Source organism: Vombatus ursinus, unplaced genomic scaffold, assembly GCF_900497805.2.
Source record: "Vombatus ursinus unplaced genomic scaffold, bare-nosed wombat genome assembly UNPS02000580.1, whole genome shotgun sequence".
In the NCBI taxonomy this organism is placed as follows: Eukaryota; Metazoa; Chordata; class Mammalia; order Diprotodontia; family Vombatidae; genus Vombatus; species Vombatus ursinus.
Window position 1 is genome coordinate 12,823,510 of NW_020940358.1, and position 20,411 is coordinate 12,843,920.

At 37.0% G+C, this 20,411-nt stretch overlaps 1 protein-coding gene across 2 annotated transcripts in view; it reads right to left on the reverse strand.

Moving 5' to 3' along the window:
- Positions 1–1,360: 1,360 nt before the first annotated feature.
- The window catches only part of ZNF831 (zinc finger protein 831), a 102,851-nt gene continuing 83,800 nt past the window's right edge, over positions 1,361–20,411 (reverse strand). For both annotated transcript variants that reach the window (XM_027847716.1, XM_027847708.1), the window contains exons 5-6: positions 5,249–5,409; positions 1,361–4,500 (exon numbers count right to left, since the gene is read on the reverse strand). In XM_027847716.1, the coding sequence (XP_027703517.1) occupies positions 3,658–4,500; positions 5,249–5,409 (1,004 nt within the window). In that variant the 3' untranslated portion in view covers positions 1,361–3,657. The remainder of the gene's footprint in view (positions 4,501–5,248; positions 5,410–20,411) is intronic.

The window sequence follows — 20,411 nt, forward strand, 5'->3', positions numbered from 1 at the left end:
TAGGCTGTTATTAAGCTAGAATCATATTGAAAGTCACTAATAATGTTGAGTTTTCAACTGAAGGTTCCAGGCATGGTCGCTGTTTTCCCCTACTTCTTGTCTTCACTACCAGGGGTTATTTCTACTCATGGATCTCTGATTTACAGATCCCCCACTGAAGCCATCCTTCCATGCCTTTTTGGGGTGCAGGGGTAAGCCTGAGTTCTAGAAGCTTTTGCCAGAAGAGTGCAAGCTCTGGCAAATAGTTCCCACCAAGACGGAAAAGGTTTTGAGTAAGGGTTTAGTCTCAGATTGACCAAACCCAGGTGCTTATCATCAAAAAGGTTGGCCACCACGTGATGATTTATTTATTTTTGGCCATAATCATTCACATCAGTCAAATAAATCTGAAAAAAAATTTAATTTTTTTTTTCTTAATGATCAAAAGCTGAGGCTATAGCTCAGGTCCTGCCATTAAAATATACGCCTATGTCAACAATGCAAATACAGATACATTCCACTTTAAACAAACTGATACATGAAAATCAAGATTTACAAAATCAGGAAAACCCAGATTTTAAAAATTAGAATGGTTATTCATTTTTACAAAAGAATGCTTTACAAAAAGGAATTCACCATAAAATTTAAATAACAAGCCCCCCCCATATACAGTATTTTAAATAATTGGATTTACAAAAAAAAAAATCAGCTTAAACATAGCTTTTCAGAAATACATTGTACACAGTGAGGTACACTTGCAAGAATGTTTCCAAATGGGCCACCTATTTTTACACAGCCCTTTTCCCTTCCTCCCCAACAGAGAAAACAAATTTTTAAAATGCAACCTGAATTCTCAATTATCAGAACTCATTATTGATACCTGTCCTTGAGGAATTAGCGAAGAGGAAGCTAGCAAAATTGGCTAATGGACCAATGACTTTTTACCTTTGTCCTGAAGTCATTACCATTTGGTGACATAATATTTGTATTTCTGGCCCAGCTACCTAGTCGAGTCTCAGTAGAAGCCCAGGTAGAATGGGCACAAAAAGGATCTCTGATTCTCTTCCTATAGCAGTCTTCAGGACAAAGAGGATTTTCTTTGCTAGGGTACTTCACTCTGTAAGAACCAGCCTTTTTGTGTTGAATGAGTCATCAAAGATGTCCACACTCTGGCATTTCGCAAGACCATTCAACTCATGTTTGGAAAATAGTCAACTTTTAATTGTTTATGCTGACAGAGGGAAGATTATAGCAGCTCAATCAATCAGCAAGCATTTGTTAAGGACTTATTATGTGCCAGGCATTGTGCTAAGGCTGAGGACACAAAGAAAAAACACCATGATCCCTTCCCTCAAGAAGCTTATAGTTTAAAAGAGGAGACAATGTATATAAAGCAGAACATAGGAGATAAATATAGAGTACATGGAAAGTAACTTTAAAAAGAATAAGAATAGCATCTGTGGATAGGCTGGATACAAGAAAGCCCTCCTGGACAAGCAGCTGGTACTTGACCACATAATCCAAAAATCCTATTTGGTTTTTAAATGGTGAGGGATTATAAAAAATAGCAAGATAACTTTTTGAAATGATGCAGGCAAGTATACACAGTGAAATACAATAGATGGCCAGCTCAGCTGCTATGAAATTTGTGGATGAGAATTTCACAGGATGGAAAGACATGGAGGGGTTTCAATATGTAGTAATGAAGGGAGCTTTAAAGCATCTAAGTGTAAATAGTTCTGGATCATAGGATCACAGATCTCAGGCTGGAAAGGACCTTAAAGGTCATCTAGTCCAACCTCCCAATTTTACAGATGAGGAAACTGAAGATCAGAGAATTTAGATGACTTGCCCAAGGTCATATGAATAATGATCTCCCAATTATGTTTTTATTAGGTAGTACTGAAGTTAGTTTGCCCTCTCTAAGAACACATTAACTGACAGTACATATAATCTGAGTAATAGAGAGAGCTGGCATAGGTAATCCTAAAAGTAGTTTATTCAAACGAAGGTCATTGGAAGTTGACCATACATAGACAAGGGCTAAGACCCATTGCAACGTCATCAGATACATGAGGTATTTCTCAATTTCATCTTTCCTCTGAAGCATAAATAGGCATAAAAGCATCATTAGAAGAAAGTTAACCCAAAAGATTCTACAATATAAATTTCAAAATTGTACAAAATCATACCAAAGGCAAGTATAAAATTATAACACAGCAGTGCAAACCTCTTTAAACTTTTCTACACCATTTAAAATAGAGAAACCAAAAATACAGTACATCTAGCAGATGTTATTGTATTTATTGAATCATGTTATGGCTAGGAGTATTTAAAATTTTTTTTAATCTGGTTCTAGTCTGATTTATATAATACACCAAGATCTAATTCATAGTAAACCTCTCAAATAAAATGACTAAAACTTAAAACATCAAACTCCATTTAGTTTTGTATCCTTCAAGCTTCTGGAGGAAATCCAAAAGCCTTTTCTCCTAGATGAACAGGGCACTGATTAAAGCTTTGGATAATGGCAAAAATATAACCCTTTAATTGAAATTGTTTGGACAAAAACATACAACAAAAATAAAATCAGAGAGTCATGTGATATTATTCCCCCACTCTCCCAAAATCTCATTGCAGAAAACTACCCCAATTAGCTTTCAAATGTCAGTATTCTCAAAGAAGAACTACAAAATCATGGATTTTTAAAGTTCTCAACAGAAAAGGCACCAGCCACAGAAGCAGAACATGGTTGTATTATCTGATCATAAATGAGCATTGGTCATTTGTGCAATATTTAAAAATGATTATTTCATTATGTCATGTGAGTTTGGAGTATATTTATAACACCCACTAAAAAGGCTAGCTGTCATAGCCAAATTTCAGGGTTTCTGTGTAAATCTGAATTCAGTTATTCAGAATTGGCTTACATTCCCAATGGGGGATTGTGTTGTGGTGGAAACAGAGCTTGATTAGGAGTCAGAAGAACTGGGTTTGAATCCCTATTCTGTCACTGAGTATGTAACCCTAGACAAGTCATTTGATGTTTCTAGGCTCCAGCTTCCTCATCCGTAGAATGAAGAGGTTCCGATGATCCTGGAGGATGTCGAAGGTCCCTTTCCAGCTCTAAAACCATGATACTCATTTTACACGACTCAATTACCCAAAACCCCTATCTCTAAACACATTTATACTAAGGAGTGTGGACCTTATATTCCTCATCTCTAAAGTGACTCTCACTGACTGTTGGTTCACCAACATTTTAGAGACTTCTCTGATACTTGTAAACTGTCATGGTGCACCTTCTTGGGAACAAAGAATTGAGAAAACTAAAGAGAAAGGAGAGAGGGGATATAAAAGAGAGTCTTAATGTAGCAGAGAGTTAAGGTGCAGAGAATATTTACAGGTTCTATTCAGAAACAATACCTTAATGACTTCCTTTGCTGAAGCAGAGCTGCTGTTAGTTCACACTAACGTCACCCAGAGCCATACAGTGGAGGGTAGTAAGCCTTTTGCCATAACTTGGCCTCTAGCATCCAAGAAGGTTTTTTTTTCCTAATCTTAAGGTGCATCATAATAGAAATTCATTTTTCCTGTCAACTCAGTGGCATTGATGTTTCTGGGTATTTCTATTCCCTGCGTTCTTTTATAATGTAACCCTTCTGTTTTCTAGAATCTCTACAGTTCTATAACTAGGCGGTCTTCATCATCACTACTGGTGTCACTGTACTCCACTCGAGTTTGCTTCCTCATCCCTTCCAGGCTCCTCTTCTTGAGGGTTTTAGAAGATACTCCAGAGATGTTTGAGGACTCTCCAGGACTAGCAGCAGTGATGCTCTCTTTAACTGTGACCATTCTAGTTACTTGGCTTTTCCCACTATCACTTCCATCTCCACAGGTTCCATGCTTTTCCCCACAGCTATAATAGCTACTGGTAGAAAAGTATGTCCGAGGTCTCACTGTCACCTGATGTAAACTACTTGTGCTAAATCCTGAAGATGATGTCTCCAGTTGAGTCTTCCCAGTCATGCCCATTGAAACTGAGCATGAAATTCTTGATCCAGATGAGGGTGTCTCTGGTAAAGGTGAACACGACTTACCTACCACTATAGGTTCTCTGTCTGGGATGTTTTGTGACAGAGGGTCCGCTATTGCCGAACCTCGGGCCTGAGACTCATCACTATGAATTCTCAGGGGTTTGTGGTTTGATGTGGCCCCTAAAGAAATAGAAATGGCAGATACAGATGTGACCGCATCAGGAAGATGAAATGTTCCCCTGGCATTCAAACAAGAGGGCCCCAAAGGATCTAAGTAACATTTTGAAGTTGAGTCTATTGAAATGTGTTTCGACGTGTCTTGGGAAGAAGTCAACAGTAATCCAGTATGGAGGCCACTGTCATATGCAAAAGGCTTAACCTTAGCTGTGGCCAAGCCACCATGTGTTTGCAGAGGTAATCCTGAAGTGGTGATAGTGTTCAGAAGAGAGGGATCACCACACTCACTAGCAGACAGAAGCAGATCCTGAAATAAATGAAGGAAAATGGAAAATTTTTAAATGTCAATTGGTGCAGAGAGTTCAAAACGCAAAGACAATGTAATATTAATAAAATAGTAATGATTTGTGTAACATTGAATGCAATCCAAAGTACCCAGAAAGCAATGGATAATTAATAATTAATTGAGACATTATTAATAAAATAATAATTAACAGTTGAATGGTGTTTTAATGTTTACAGAGAACTAAGCCAACTAATTGATATAATAAAGGAAGTTGATATCATTTTATATTTTCCATCTCTATCATAAATTAAAATACTTAAATATCCAATAAGGTCTCTCCTTCCAATTCTGAAGTTACTTATCTTCATGGTACAAAGGCACCATCAATGACTCATTTTGCTATAGACTTATTTTTATCTATATCAGTTGTTCTTAAAGGGTCCTCTGGGATCATTGATGGTCCTCCAAGCAACTTATGAGCTGATATCTTATAATATTTGTTTGTAATATGATCATCAATAGCTACCTGTTTTCTGTCATGAATGTAAAATAGCCTTGGAATACCTAATAAGGCCCATATATCAAATATTTGCCTTATCAAAAGCAGCCCCATTCTTTTCATTAATCTTGGTGAAACTTTATGGAAGGAAGCAAAAGTAGGTGGAATAAGCAGTTTGCAGAGGTGCTGCTCCACCAAAATTATGCCAAAGAAGTTTCAGAACCACTGATGTATGGCAACCATTGGGCAAGCTCACTCTGAATTACTTACTTCCACATGTAGCTTGTCTGCTTCCTGGAAGCTTCTTGAACTTACACTGTGAGAAAAGTTTCCTGAGTTATTTCTACTGTTATCTTCACTCTTCGGGTCATCCTCACAGCGAAGTGACAGTTCTGAGATTGTGCCAGATGACGTCCCCTGTAGACTTGGACCTGAAAAAGAACAGATTTATAGACACCTAAAACTAGTGGAAGGTCAAATACTAATTTCCTACAATGCTATTTATTAATTCATGAAGTTATCTTAATCACTATTTTGTAAAATAACTATAACAATTCATACTAAGTCAGTTCCAGATTATCTACACATTTGAAATAATCACAGAATAATTTTTATTTAGTTTTACAGTACAAGGTTGTTAGGTAGTTTTTTTCCCCAACATGTTTTCTTAGGTTAAAGTGAGGGTAAGGAGGGTTCATGGACAGAGTTTCCCTGGGACAATCTTTTGAGAATATCTTTACCTATAGAATATGGACATGGTCATTAACACTTTTTTAAGAGAACAAATGCAGCTCCTCATGGGGTTCCAGTGACCAGGATGTCCCCCAAGGTGACTGGTTGGGTGGGACTCTAAAGAGAAAGAACTCCCATCAGAGGAGCCATTCTACTTGATTATCCTTTGAAACAGAGTGAGCCAGTCACTCTTGTTTTTTCCCCCTTTTCTTAATTAAGAGAACAGAGCAGGTAGAAGAGCTCTACAGAGCTCTGTAGAAGAGCAGAGCTATGCTCTTAGGTAGGTGGGAGCAAGCCTGAGCATGCTCAAAGTCTCATCTCCCTAGAAAATGGTAACTGGGGCCATGGAGCAAAAACAAATGGGAGCTCTACGGGCTTGTCTACTGCTTTCTCACCCACACTGCCACAGAAGGGAGTGCTTGATAGTAGACTTCCCCAGATGAAGAGATGGCCACAGTTAGGACAACAAAGTTTCTGTAGAAGACCAAGGAAGATGCTTGCCTGAGTGGCCCAGGAGGGGAATCCATGGGCAATGTTCCTGAACCCTGACCTCCAATGTAGAGAAGGGGAATTCCCTGGACAGCAACAAATCTAAAAATCTAAAATCAAAATCTAAAATCTAGCAACAAAAGAACAGCTTCAGCTTTGGTGGTTGTCTCAAAGTAATCTCAAAATTGAGACTGGGGAACAGATATGATTATGATTTTGACATGGCAGTTCATGGATCAGACCTCCTAGAAAGAGAAAAAGGTTTCCTGATCAGTGAGTTTCTTGGAAAAAGAATAGAATTGCCCCTGTGGCCCCACGGCAGAGAAGTAGTGATGGTTAAAGCCACAATGAAGAGAAGATAAGGATCTAGACCTTGTCACTTCTCACAGTAAGTATGCAGGCAGTGGTGGCTCAATGGTGTTGTTCATCTAATAGTTTTTAAAAATTATGGTTGTCTTCCATAGAGAATTCAAATCACAAGGGATACTACAAATTTTAGGTAAAAACTATACAGATCTTTTTGGGAAAGCTGAGGTTTAATTGAAACGTCTGGGTGTTGTCCTTTTGGTAACTCTTGAGTTCATTCCTATCCAAGAGGAACTAATGATGGGGTTGGGATCTGGACCCCAGAAAGGAAAAACCCTGGACTTTCCCACAGGGCCAAATCTCTGGAGTTTGCCTGAGGCTATAATCCCATCAACTGGCCTTTGATTGTGGCCACTGCTTGTCTTACCTCCCTATGGCCCCAGGTCACTTCCCACCATTAATCTCCATTCTCCCTTGGCCTTTGGTCCAGGTCCAAGGAGTTCAGTTCACCCCAGTTTACTGACCACTCCCACCTGGATCTCCTTAGACCCTCTCCTCTAGTCATCCCAAACTACTTGACCATACAGTCTTTCTGTACATAAGGTCCATCTTGTCTCCATTAAGGTGCTCAGATTCTTAAGAGTCTAGCCAAAGGCTCAGATTCTTGTAATCTAGCCAATAGCCCAGTAATATTCAGATTCCTAAAGTCTGGCCAAGATGGCAGATGTTCTAATAAACCTTGTCTTTGGCTGAAAGAAGGCTTGGGTCAGGTTCTTTCAGGCAGGAACTGCGTGTTGTGATTTTGGGGTCCTAGCACCCCTAAGCCCCTAAACCTCAACAGATAGCACAAAATTCACTGTGCATTCAGTTGTTCTAGCACTTAGCACAGTGTCTGCCACATAGTAGGTGCTTAGTAAATGTTTATTGATTGATTGATTATGCCTTAGATAGCATATACCATATACCACCAAATATACACCATTATAAATCTGTAATGCCAAATTCTCTTTATGATAAATTTATAGATCTTATAAAATGATAAAAATAATAGCTATTTAATTAGTTATTTGAAATTGTAAGTAATCTGATTCACTTCCCTAGCTTTGCCAAATATACTAAAATTCAATTCATTTTGATTTCTTCAATTCTATATTTGTTCAGATGAGTTAGAATGAAGTTTATTTTTATATTTTCTCTGAATACAGTATTTGCATAGCAATTTAAGAGTAGATCCAGATACTATTTAGAAGTTCTATGTGTAAGGACTTTATTCACTGTATACCAACAATGCTAGCAATTCTGAATTCCTGTTAATTAAAGCAGGCTTGTCAAGACTTTACAGGAAAACCTTATTTTCCAAGATTTCTAGATATTAGAACTTCTACCTATTGTAATCTAGATAGTAGAACTGTCTCCTGCTGGTTTCAGGACTATTTTACCTCTTTCATTCAGAAATATACCTGCTTGGAGGACACTTTGGAAAGGAAAACTGGGGTAGGGAGGGCTGCTCTATCTATACAAAGGAGAAGGTTTATTCCCCTGAATTTTTCACAGAAACATGGAATTCTAGAACTGGGCCTGACTTTAGAGATTATCTAGCTCAACTCATTCATTTTAAAAATGAAGAAAAGTAAATCTGAGTGGGGTCAGATGACTTGTCCAAGGTCACATATTCAGGAATAAGAAAAGCAAATGAAAAGCAGAATGAGTTTCCAACAGTTCTTTAGAATTTGAAACAGTTTAAATAAATTGGGAACTGAAAATATTTGCTTTTTAACATTAAAAAACTTGCAATTCAACTGAGATCACTGAAAAAGTTTCTCATCTTTCCTCAAGCTTAACACCCTAAAAAAGAGGAAAATAATCTGTTTCTACAATCCATAGCAATATTATTTAATAACCTTAGGGAAATGATCTATATTTTTCTATAAATTCTTACAGGGAAAAAAATGGGGTCCAGGGATAGATGACTATAAACTAAAAATCAACCATGGAGATAGGGGACACATGAGTTCAAATTTAGCCTCAGACACTAACTAGCTGTGTGACCCTGGGCAAAGTCACTTAGTCTCTCTGTGCCTCAGTTTCATCTGTAAAATGGAGACAATAAAAGTCTATCTCCCACAGTTTTTGTGAGGATCAAATAAGTTAACCTATGTAAAACTCTCTGCAAATCTTTTAGTGCTATATAAATGCTAGTTATTATTGCTGTTATTACAAAGATTACCAAATGATTGACCACATGGTGATGAAGCTTTTATCTATGACCACTGACCAATACCCATGGAAATGCTGTGATCTCAGATGGTGAAAGTAGTATTCACACTAATGAAATCATAAATTTTTGAAGTATTAAAGAATCAAGGAATTTTATAACTTCTCAATCTTCACTTAAGATTTGCACTTACAAAAATAAATATCTCTGTATTACAATATTGGAGCAGCATTATTTAATAAGCTTTAGAAAATAATTTATAATGTTTCTTTCAGAGAAAGTAATAAGGTAGTGAGAGTCCTCAATTTCAATTAGAGCAAAGAAGGGTGGGGTGGGAAATGCTTCCTGTTTAGCCCAAGCTTAGTCTTTTGTATTACTGGTCACCTCAGGAAAACAGATAATGTAGAAAGAGCAAGAAGAGAGGAGTATTCAAAGAAATAGGCTCTCTAACGTTAAGAAATTAAAGGGTTCATAAAAAAGAACAAAAAAACTAAATCCTAACAAAATTCTATCATTTTATATGCATCGTGTACTTGAAAAAACACCTCTCAGACAGATCTTTTTTTTTTTGTATTCTTTTAGTTGAAAAGCAATGAGTCAAAATATTTTCTCTTACAGACATATTATCTAAAGCTCCCTGAGGGAAATATGCCTTAAAATATGGCATAATAATGAGGCCAAATTGAATAAATAAAAAAAATGTGAACTGCCTCCCCAAAATATAAATATAGAATTACTCAGGAAAGCTTATTTTTTGGATTTATAAAAAAGAAAGATGAGTGATTTGATTTAATTAAAATTAATATAAAAAGTCTATTCTTCAAGACTTGATGAAATATTTGACATCTTTCCATCTTTCCTCAAGATTTCCACATACAACCACAAAAGAAAGAGTATTATTCTATTTCTGCAACCCTTTAACAATATTTCTTAAGGGGTTTGAGGAAAGAATTATGTTTCCCAATGAATTCTGACATGGAAACAAAAAAGAAGGGTGTGGGTGGAAAACAGAATACTGCTATAAATTGGCTTCCATCTTCTTCTCTATATCACCTCAAGAAAATCATCAACAAATGGGGGGGCGGTGGGGAAAGGAAGGACAGTATGGAAATGTGAGTACTAAGTACTAAGCACTAGCTGAGGAGACCACACTTGACAACTGAGAAAAATTAAGACACTTTGGGGGTGGCAGTGGGGGCGGAGTTGGGGAGAAGAGAAAGAAACAAACTAGTCAAAAAAATCAAAAGACTAAATAAATCATAGAGAATTTATTATCTTTAAGAAATATTGAGAAAGACTACTCTTTATAAGTAACTCAGTAAAGCTTTTACTTCAGAAATCATCTTTTTGGGCAGTTCATTTCACTTTTCTATGCTGTAAGCTGAAAAAGAGTCAGTGTAAGATACCTCCCAGGAAATGTTTTCTAAACCTTGTCTAATGTTATTCTATTAAATTTTTTTTCAATAATTTACCAGGTTACGGATAAATGTGACACTATTAACTTAGAACAGAGAGGAAAAAAGTGAGCAAATTATGAAATGAAAATATGAAAACTGTTCCCCCAAACCCTCGTATAAACACAACAAAATTATTTAGGAATATTTATTTTCTGGACTTTTTCAAATTAAAAGATAACTACCATTTAATTTAAACTATCTGAGAGCAACTCTGTCAAATCCACTCTATGAAATATGCTAATAAATGTAAGAAAACTCTCCATCCTTCCTCATTTGTTTTTAAAAAAGAAGAGTGGAGGAATTATTCCAAATATTCCAAAAAAGAAGAGTGAAGGAATTATTCTAATTTTTTTTATTTCTTTAAACCTATAGTAACATGACTTTTAGGTTATTATGAGCTTTCAGAAAATAATACACATTGTGAGAGAAAAGAAGGGGAGAGGACCACTTATTCCTGTCAGAGTGAAAAGGGTTGGGAGGGTGATTTTCAGGAAGTTGGCATGAAAGAAGACACTGAGTCAAGACGGAGATGCCAACTCTTCAGCACTAAAGTCAGGTAAATGAATACTAAGGGTGAAAGAAACAGAGAAAAGAAATGACTTAAGAAAAATCTCAAGGTGGACTTCAGAAAAACTTGGAAAAACTTATATGAACTGATGCCAAGTGAAGTGAGCAGAACCAGGAGAACATGATACAAAGTAACAGCAATACTGTGAGATGACTAACTTTGATAGACTTAACTCTTCTCAGCAATGCAAGATCTAAGACAACTCCAAAGAACTTATGATGGAAAATGTTATCCACATCCAGAAAAAGAAGTTTGGAGTCTGAATGCAGATCAAAGCATACTATTTGCTCTTTTTTTTGTTTGTTTGTTTCTTCTTTACAACATGACCAGTGAAAATGTGTTTAATATGAATGTGTATGTTTTGAGATTTAAGGATATTGGGACCTCAAAATCACAATACCAGGGTCCTGTCCGAAAGAATTCGACCCAAGCCTTCTTTCATCCAAAGACAAGGTTTATTAGAACATCCAGTCATATTGGGCGGACTATTAAGGAGTCTGAACATTAGTAAGCTATTGGCTAGATTATAACAATCTGAGCACTTTAATGGAGACAAGATGGACCTTATATACAGAAAGACTGTGGGAGGGATCTAGGAGTGGCCAGGTAGTCTTCAGGGACTGTGAGGTAATAGAAAGCCAGAGACCTGGACATGGCCAAGGGAGAATGGAGTCTAGCTAGGATTAAGGGTGGGAAGTGGCCAGGGGCTATAGAGAGGTAAGACAATGGAAGGTTAGGCTAGGTTAAGGGTAACAGAGAATTGGGAGATTGGGTGTAGCCACAATGAAGGCCAGTTGATTATACACACACACACACACACACACACACACACACACACACACACACACACATATACACACACATATATGATTATATATGTATGATATTATGATCATATATTGATGATATATGATCACATATATGATTATATATTATTTATGAGGATTATAGCCCCAGGCAAACGCTAGAGATTTGGCCACATGGGAAAGTCCAGGACTTTTCCTTTCTGAGGTACATATCCCAAACCCATCAGACCTAGAGCTTATATCAGATTGCATGCTGTCTTGGGGTGTGGTGAGGGGAGGGAGGGGGAGAAAATTTGGAACTCAAAATCTTATGGAAGTGAATGTTGAAAACAAAAAATAAATAAATATATTTTTTAAGAGAACATAAAAAAAAGAAAAATCTCACCAAATTCCAAAGAATATAGCCTTTAACTCTACCTCTTCTTAAACTCTACCTCTTCTTAAGCAATTAGTATTAGTGAGGTTTTGGGTTTTTTTAAATTCAGGAAACTACCCTTTTTACTTTTGTGCTTTCTTGGATGAAAGGCAATCAATCTATTTAGAGAGACAGCATGGGGCACTGGATGCAGAAGGGAAAGTCAAAAGATCCAGGTTCTAATTGCGCCACTTCATAAGGTATTTGCTAAGTGGCCTTGGGTATGTCATTTCATGTCAATGGGCCCTTGGCTCCTGGTCTATGAATGAGGGAATTGAACTAGATGGTCCCTAAAATGGCTTGGAGCTATAAAAGTGCATGATAAATTTTCCCTTGGAAATTTTCTCCAATCCATATAGTAGTTACAGTGTTTAAAATACTTTAGTAACAAGGGTTTTCTTTTTCAAAAGTAACTGCTAAAAAGATGAAAGATATCAACAGACAGTACATTTCAATAGATTTTATTGATATCTTTTGTTTTTACATGGCCTAGATTTCCCTCTGCATTTTTCCCTATCAGAGTCATCCCTTATAACAAAGAATTTTTTTTTTAAAAAAAGAGGAAAAGAAAAAAAAATTCAGCAAAGTGGATCAATACATTCTAAAAATCTGACTATTATATAATGTTCCACACCTGTGGACTAACCCCCTTTCAAAGAAGTAAAGAGGGTCATAATTTTTCTTTGGGGCCACTTTTTTCTGTAAAAGTTCACAACATAAATTTTCAGGTGTCTTGAGGTTGTTCTTTCAATTTACACTGCTGGCATAATTTTGTGTATTGTTTTCCTGGCTCTACCTTCTTCACTTTGCATCACTTCATCTAAGTCTTGCCATGCTTCTCTATATCATGTTTATCATTTCTTACAGCACAGTGATATCCAATTACATCCATGTGCTATATTTTGTTTAGTCAGTCTTCAATCAATGGGATTTACTTTGATTCCAAATTTTTCTGTAATTGCTAGCACAAAAATGTGTTGCTATAAATATTTTGGTATATATGGGGCCTTTGTTTTTGTCAATGGCCTTCTTGGGGGTATGTGACTAGCAGTGGAATCACCAGGACAAATAAAAAATATTTTTAAATGCCTCAGTAACTTTAAAACTTGTTATGAATAGAAAGCAAAAATATATATTAAATCAATAAAATGGAAGTAAAAGAAGATGAGATAAAGGGGAAAATAAGTAAAAACTGACCATTTTCATGCCAAAACATATTCAGAAAATCAACTTCATAGATTTTGAAAGTATATTATTACCAAATTTATCATAAAAAAACAAAGAAACAAAGAAATAAAACTAGAACATGATATAGTAGATGGAAAGAACACTAAGCTTGGAGTTAAAAGAGACCTTGGTTCAAATCCCATCTTGAACACTGCATGTGTGATCATAAGCTACCCACAACCTCTCTGCACCTCTGTTTCCCGATCAGTAAAATGGGGATGATGATGATAACTGTGGCACCTTGCTCACAGAGAAGCTATAAGAATTAAGTGAAATAATTAATAAAATGCTCTTTGAAACCTTAAGGCCATTTAAGTGTTTGTTATTATTATTATTATTATTATTACTATTGTGATTAAGGAAAGTTATATAAAGAATTGGAAGTGAAAATTTATATTTTTCTATAAATTCCAAGATAATAATAGAGAAGCGAGCTCAAGATTTAGAACTAGAAGGGGCCTTAGAGATACCCTATTCCAACCTCCTCATCTTGCAAATGAGAAAACTGATGCCCAGAGAAGATAAGTGACTTTCCCAAGGTCACAGAGATAGTCAATGGCAGGTTTGGGATTTGAACTCTGGTCTGGAAACTTTCTATTGCATCACAATTTCTATCAAAGAATAGAACCATTTAGAGACCATTTTGACTGATTATCTTCCTCAGGAAGCTCATGAACACATTATATAGTGCTTCAGTGTGAAAAGAATGTAAATGTACCTAGTGGAAAAATATGAACATGATGTAGTGGATGGAAACAACACTAAGCTTGGAGTTAAAAGAGACCTTGGTTCAAATCCCATCTTGAACACTGCATGTGTTCAATGTCTCAATCGATCACATGTGAACAAAAGCAAAAAGAAAATTTAAGGAATTCATAGCCTGTCAAAAAAACCAAACATTATTTTATGTTTAATAAATCATTTAAAGATTTTTTAATCCCACTACACTAAGATAACCTCCAAAAGTTCCATTTTGAAAAAGTTTCATTTACCTGAGAAGTATTTCTCTCTTACATAAAAAGGAAGATGAGGAGTATCAGTTTACTTCTAAACTAGTCCTTAAACTAGTCCTATATTCACTGGAAGGGATTTCATTAAATATTCTGTCAGGGACAGAAAGACATAGTCAACTTTTAAATAAGTATGAGGGGAAAGAGGATGAGAGTACATAGAATAGCATGAGATAGATAATGAAACAGTAGGTTTTAGTGAGGAAAGGTCCTCTATTATTCTTCATAGGTGCCCTTTACTCTTGAACATTCTTGGAGTATTTTCTATGTGAACTTTTTATATCTCTGATATCTTTTTCCACCTAATAGGAAAGAAAATAATATTATAAGTAACTTTTCTACAAAAGTTTCAGTTTTGAAAAAAAACTGCAAATTGAGTCTTTTCTTGATGGTATGATTAGTGATTATAGAACTCTGCTAGAAAAACCTGAGAAGATTCTTTTCCTGAAAATTCCTTTCTCACATATCTACATTTAGTAATCTTACGATTATGAAATGAGTATCAATCTAATGAAGAGGCATCAATACCAATAGCACAGTTATATCAATTCCACCTCCTCAAAGTGGAATTCCCCCATGAGTTATGGTGGAAGCAGTTGTTGCTTAGACAGGCATATTTAAGGGTTGTTTTGGCTTTTTTTTTTTAAGTTAGGCAGAGAGTTTGACTAATGACTAACGACTAATGAGAGTTTGACCGATGGTTGGCTGGGGAAGGGACAAGAAACACACTTGACTCTTTTGGAAAGGCTTCAGTTCTTTGGTAGGATAAAAATAATCTGTTCCAACATAACCTGGCAAAGGAGTAAATCTGAATAAGGGCATCTGAATAATTTTGAAACAGAAAATTATTAGGATAAAAATTCCTATAGAGAAAATTGGTACAAAAAATATACAAAAATTGGTACAAAAGCTGATTCTGTCATGTTGTCTCAGGCAGCCACCTTATGAAATATGGTTGGAGAGGAAGTAGTGACAGTAGCAGGGCATAAAAGTACAATGGATTCTGAAAGAACTAAGGAAATATAACATGAAATACAGATAGAAGACAAAGATGACAGCCTACCAGAAAAGAATAGGTATACTATGTCCAATCTGTTATTTGAAGATAAGTGTCACCCCGGGAAAGGAATCTTCAAAAATTATATTTTGAAAAACTATATTAGTATATTTCATCTGTATACATATTATATTTCACTCACATCCAGAAAAATGACTACTAGTTTCCTTTAACCTATATTCTCCAGAAGAGACTACGCAGCACTCAAGTATAGAAGGAATTCCTACAAATATATAATATCAGGAGCCATTCCTCAATAGATGAATCAATCAAAATTATTTTTCTTAAAGTCTCAATCGATCAACAAGCAACTATTAACTCCATTATGTATGAGGCACCATGCTAGGCACTAAGAATACAAAGACAAAAATAAAACAGTCTCTACCCTCAAGGAACTTACATGCTATCATGGGAGACAACTTATACAAGTACAAGTATATGCAGAATAATTGCAAAATAAATAGGGAGCTATTTGGTGGAATCAGGAAAGGCTTCAAATAGAAGGTGGTTCAAGAGGTAAGTCTTGAAAGAAGTAAGGGATTCTTTGCTTTGGAGCAGAGAAAAGAGTACATTCTAGGCATTGGGAATAATCTGTATAAAGACAAAGAAACGGGAAAAGATGGAGTGTTCTGTTTGAAGAATAGTAAGAAGAAATTGACTAGACTGTTGATTATAGGAATGTGAGTAATGAAGCTACAAAAAGATAAGCTGAGGTTAGGAAGGCTTTAAAAGCCAAATACAAGAGTGTATCTTTTATCCTAGTAGCAATAGAGAGGCACTGCAGTTTTTGGAATAAGGGAGTTACATGGTCACACCTGAACTTAAGGACAATCATTTTGGCAGCCATGGATAGGCCTGGTGTCAAACTCAAGTAGAAATGGGGGCCGCTAAACCTTACATAAGGATCCTTACAGTCACATATTGAATCAGAAAGCCATACATTGACATTATCTATGTTTTTTTTGTTTGTCCTTCATTCTTGAAGTGGACCATGAAGTCAGGAAGATGATGCCATGACTTGCAAGTGAATTGGATTTAAGTGATTTTTGATTGGCCAATAATACTCAGAGTGAATGTAAATAGCAATTGTTTCTGTTTTGGCCAGAAACCCTGAGGATCTTCCCCTCCGAGATTAACATTTTTTTCTCTCTTTTTTGACTAGATAAAAGAGGCCATTTTTTGCTTCATTTTCTACCTAGCCTTAATCACTGAATGGGAGTTGCCTCAGTCAAACTGAGACCTAGGAAAGACCTTAGCTTAAAAAGGTACCCAGGGCCATCTCCAGGTGTCCTGATCTATATCTGGCCACTGAATCCAGATGACTCTGAAGGAGAAAATGAGACTGGTGACTCTGCATAGCCCTCCCTCACTTAAATCCAATTCATCTGCAAGTCTTGACAACATCTTCTGATGTCATGGTCTTCTTCAAGAACAAAGGACAAATCACAATCTGTGAGTAATCTAAGCTGCTCCACTGGGGACCCAAGTGGCCAGTACCAGTTGGGAATTCCTCTCCTCTCCTCTCCTCTCTCCACATGGGATATCATGCCCTTACCTAGGGGTGCTCTGCCCAAAGGAAGGTAAATCTTGATGGCTGAAACCTACCCTACCTTGATATCTTGGGTTTACTGGCTAGATTTCTGTCTTAAAGACCATGCCTTAAACTCAATTTACTCTGGCTCTCATTGATTGGCCAACAATAGGTTCCTGACCAAGCACCACTTAATGGTTATTTTTTGGGCCCTAATGGCTCAGAGTGAATGTAAATAGTAATTATTTCCCTTTTGGCCAGAAATCTTAAGGGTCTTTCCCTCCTACTTTGTTTTTGTTTTTTTTGTTTTTTGTTGTTGTTGTTGTTCTTTGGATTAAAGGGGCCATCCCTAGGCTCACTTTTTAAATAGCCTTAATCACTGAATGGGTGTTGCCTCAGTCAAAATGAGAACTGGGAAAGACATGAATTTAAAAAGGCTAAGGTCTCCCACTTTTTCCTGGGCCATCTCCAGTTGTCCTGATCTAGATCTGGCCACTGGACCCAGATGACTCTGAAGGAGAAAGTGCAACTGGTGACTCTGCACAGCCCTCCCTCACTTAAATCCAACTCATTTGCAAGTCATGGCAACATCTTCTGATGTCATGGTCCTCTTTAAAAACGAAGGACATTCAACCATTTTGGAGAATAATTTGGAACTATGCCCAAAGGGCTATAAAAAATGGGCATACACTTTGACCCAGCAATAGCACTTCTAGGGCTGTATCCCAAAGAAATCGACAAAAATATTTATAGCAGCTCTTTTTGTGGTGGCAAAGAATTGAAAATTGAGGGAATGCCCATCAATTGGGGAATGGCTGAACAAGTTGTCATATATGAATGTAATGGAATACTATTGTGCTATAAGAAATGATGAGCAGGCAGACTTCAGAAAAACCTGGAAAGACTTGTATGGACTGATGCTGAGTGAAGTACACAGAACCAGGAGGATGTTGTACACAGTAACAGCCACATTGCATGATGATTAACTCAGACAGACTTAGGCCTTCTTAGCAATGCAAGGATCATGACATCTCTAAAGGTCTCATGATGGAAAATGCTATCCACATCCAAAGAAAGAACTATGGAGTTTGAATGCAGATTGAAGCATACTATTTGATATTTTTTTCTTCTGTTTTGTTTTGTTTTCTCTTTCGTGTGGTTCCTCCTATTGGTTCTAATTCTTCCTTACAAAGTCACTAATGTGAAAATATGTTTAATAGGAATGTATATGTATAGCCTATATCAGAATGCATGCTAGCTTGGGGAGGGAGGCGGGGAGAGAGGGGGAGAAAAATTGAAAACTCAAAAGCTTATGGAAGTGATTGTTGACAAATTAAAATCAATTAATAAAAAAAGAAAAAAAAACAACGAAGGACAAATCACACAACCTATGATAGCTCCCAATGCCAAGGCAGTTTGAAGAACTTTTCCAAACTTCAAACAGATGCAAAGATGCTAGGGAAAGTTTGGCCACAGGCTCTACTGAGACCTTTACATTTGTGAGCAGCTCTGACAGTCCTAGAGGAGAGTCTGCTCACCTGATAATATCCTCAGGTCCCCAGTGATTTCTGTAACTTAAGAGTGATCAGGTAGTATGCCAGGCTCAGCCATTCTGAGGTATGCTTCTTGTGGTGTACAGAGAGCCCATCCCTGAATCACAGGCTGAAGATGCTGACCTGAGGGTTAACTTTGGCAAAGAAGTTGGCAAAGCTCATGACACCTTCAAGAAAGAGCATGTGGTTACTGTACCAATGTACTGGCATCAAGGTGCATGCTGTGAGTTCCATAAAAGGGCACTTGGATCACTTCATAACTTTATTATGAAAAGAAAGGGGAAGGAAAAGGAGGAGGGGAAAGGGAAAGGAAAGGAAAGAACAGGACAGCAGAAGCACAAGTATTTATTAAATACCTAAAATGCGCTAGCCATTGTGCTAAATACTATCTATCTATCTATCTATCTATCTATCTATCTAATCTCATTTGATCCTCACAATAACCCTGGAAGGTAGGTGTTATTATTAACCCCATTTTATAGTTGAGGAAACTGAGGCAGGCAGAGGTTTAAGTGACCTGCCTAGGATCACACAGCTACTAAGTGTCTCAGGCCTAATTTGAAAGGTCTTCCTGACCCTGGGCCCAGAGGGGAAGAGAGAAAGAGGGAGAGATGAGAGAAGGGAAAGGAAAGGATAAGGCAGGGGAAAAGGAAAGAAAACGGAAGGGAAGAAGAATGTCATTTCACAACACTTTTCTCTACTGTATTTAAATATTGATATATTGTTTTAAATATCTGTTTTGAAGTTTGTTGTCATTGAAGGTACTGTTGATAATAACAAAATAATCTATTCTCAAAGGTCTAAGACCAAAAAGATACAGGCATTCATTAATACAGTTGAATGATATCACCTCCTGCCAGTTTCACTGGCTGTCCTTCACGCCTGGAACCCTCTCCCTCCTCATTTCTGACTCTTGGTTTCCCTGACTCCCTTCAAGTTCCTGCTAAAATCTCACCTTGTACAGGAAGCCTTTCGCAATCCTCTTTAATGTTAGCAACTTCCCTCTGTTGAGGACTTCCACTTTATCGTGTATATGTCTTATTTGTACATAGATGTTTGCCTGTTGTCTCCACCATTAGACTGTGAACTCATCAGGAACCAGCCTTCCTAAGCCCAGCCTATCTTTTTGTCTTTTGTTTTACTTTGTACTCCTCATGCTTAGTAGAGTACTTGACAAATAGCAGGAGTTTAATCAGTGCTTATTACAACTCTAAAGTGTTGATGGACAGAAAGACTTCCTCCTAGGAATGGGGACACATAATTAGGTCCCAGAGCTCTCTCATTCTCTCAGCAGAAAGACTGAAGCAGATAATTAGAATATAATATGAATATTTTAGTCTTAGTTGTTATTGTTTAGTTGTTTTTCAGTCATGTCTGCCTCTTCTTGACTCCTTTTGGGGTTTTCTTGGCAAAGATACTGGAGTGGTTTGACATTTTCTTCTCCAGCTCATTTTACAGGTGAGGAAACTGAGGCAAACACGGTAAAATGACTTGCCCTGGGTCACAGAGCTAGTAAGTGTCTGAGGCTGGATTTGAACTCAGGAAGAAGAATCTTCCTGACTCCAGGCTCAGTACTCTATCCATGGCACCACCTAGCTGCCCAATATTTTAGTAATTAGAGTTAAATGGGAAGAGTACTGGGATGGGGTAAGTGGATATGCTAGAATTGAAGTGCACAGAATCATGAGTGCAATGTAGCAAAATGACTCTACACCCTGGACTTGGAGTCAGAGGACCTGGATTCAAATTATGGTCCTACCATTTAATGCTCTGCACCTTCCCTGATGTGTATTTTACCTTCTTTGTCAATTTAGACCTTTATAAAATGAAGCAGATGTCTCCAGATTCTATGATTTTATGAGTTCATTGTTATGTAAGTACGGTTTGGCAGGAGGGGTTATGACACTAAAATTATACTGTTAGGAAAAGATTAAGAAGCTGAAAGTCTGTCTCACTGTTAGCATTTATCTGTTCCTGCTGTATCTTCCTAGTAATCTCCAGCAGAGAAGCTAAACCGCATTTCTTATCTTTAAACTCCCAGTACCTACCTAGCACATTGTCTTGCAT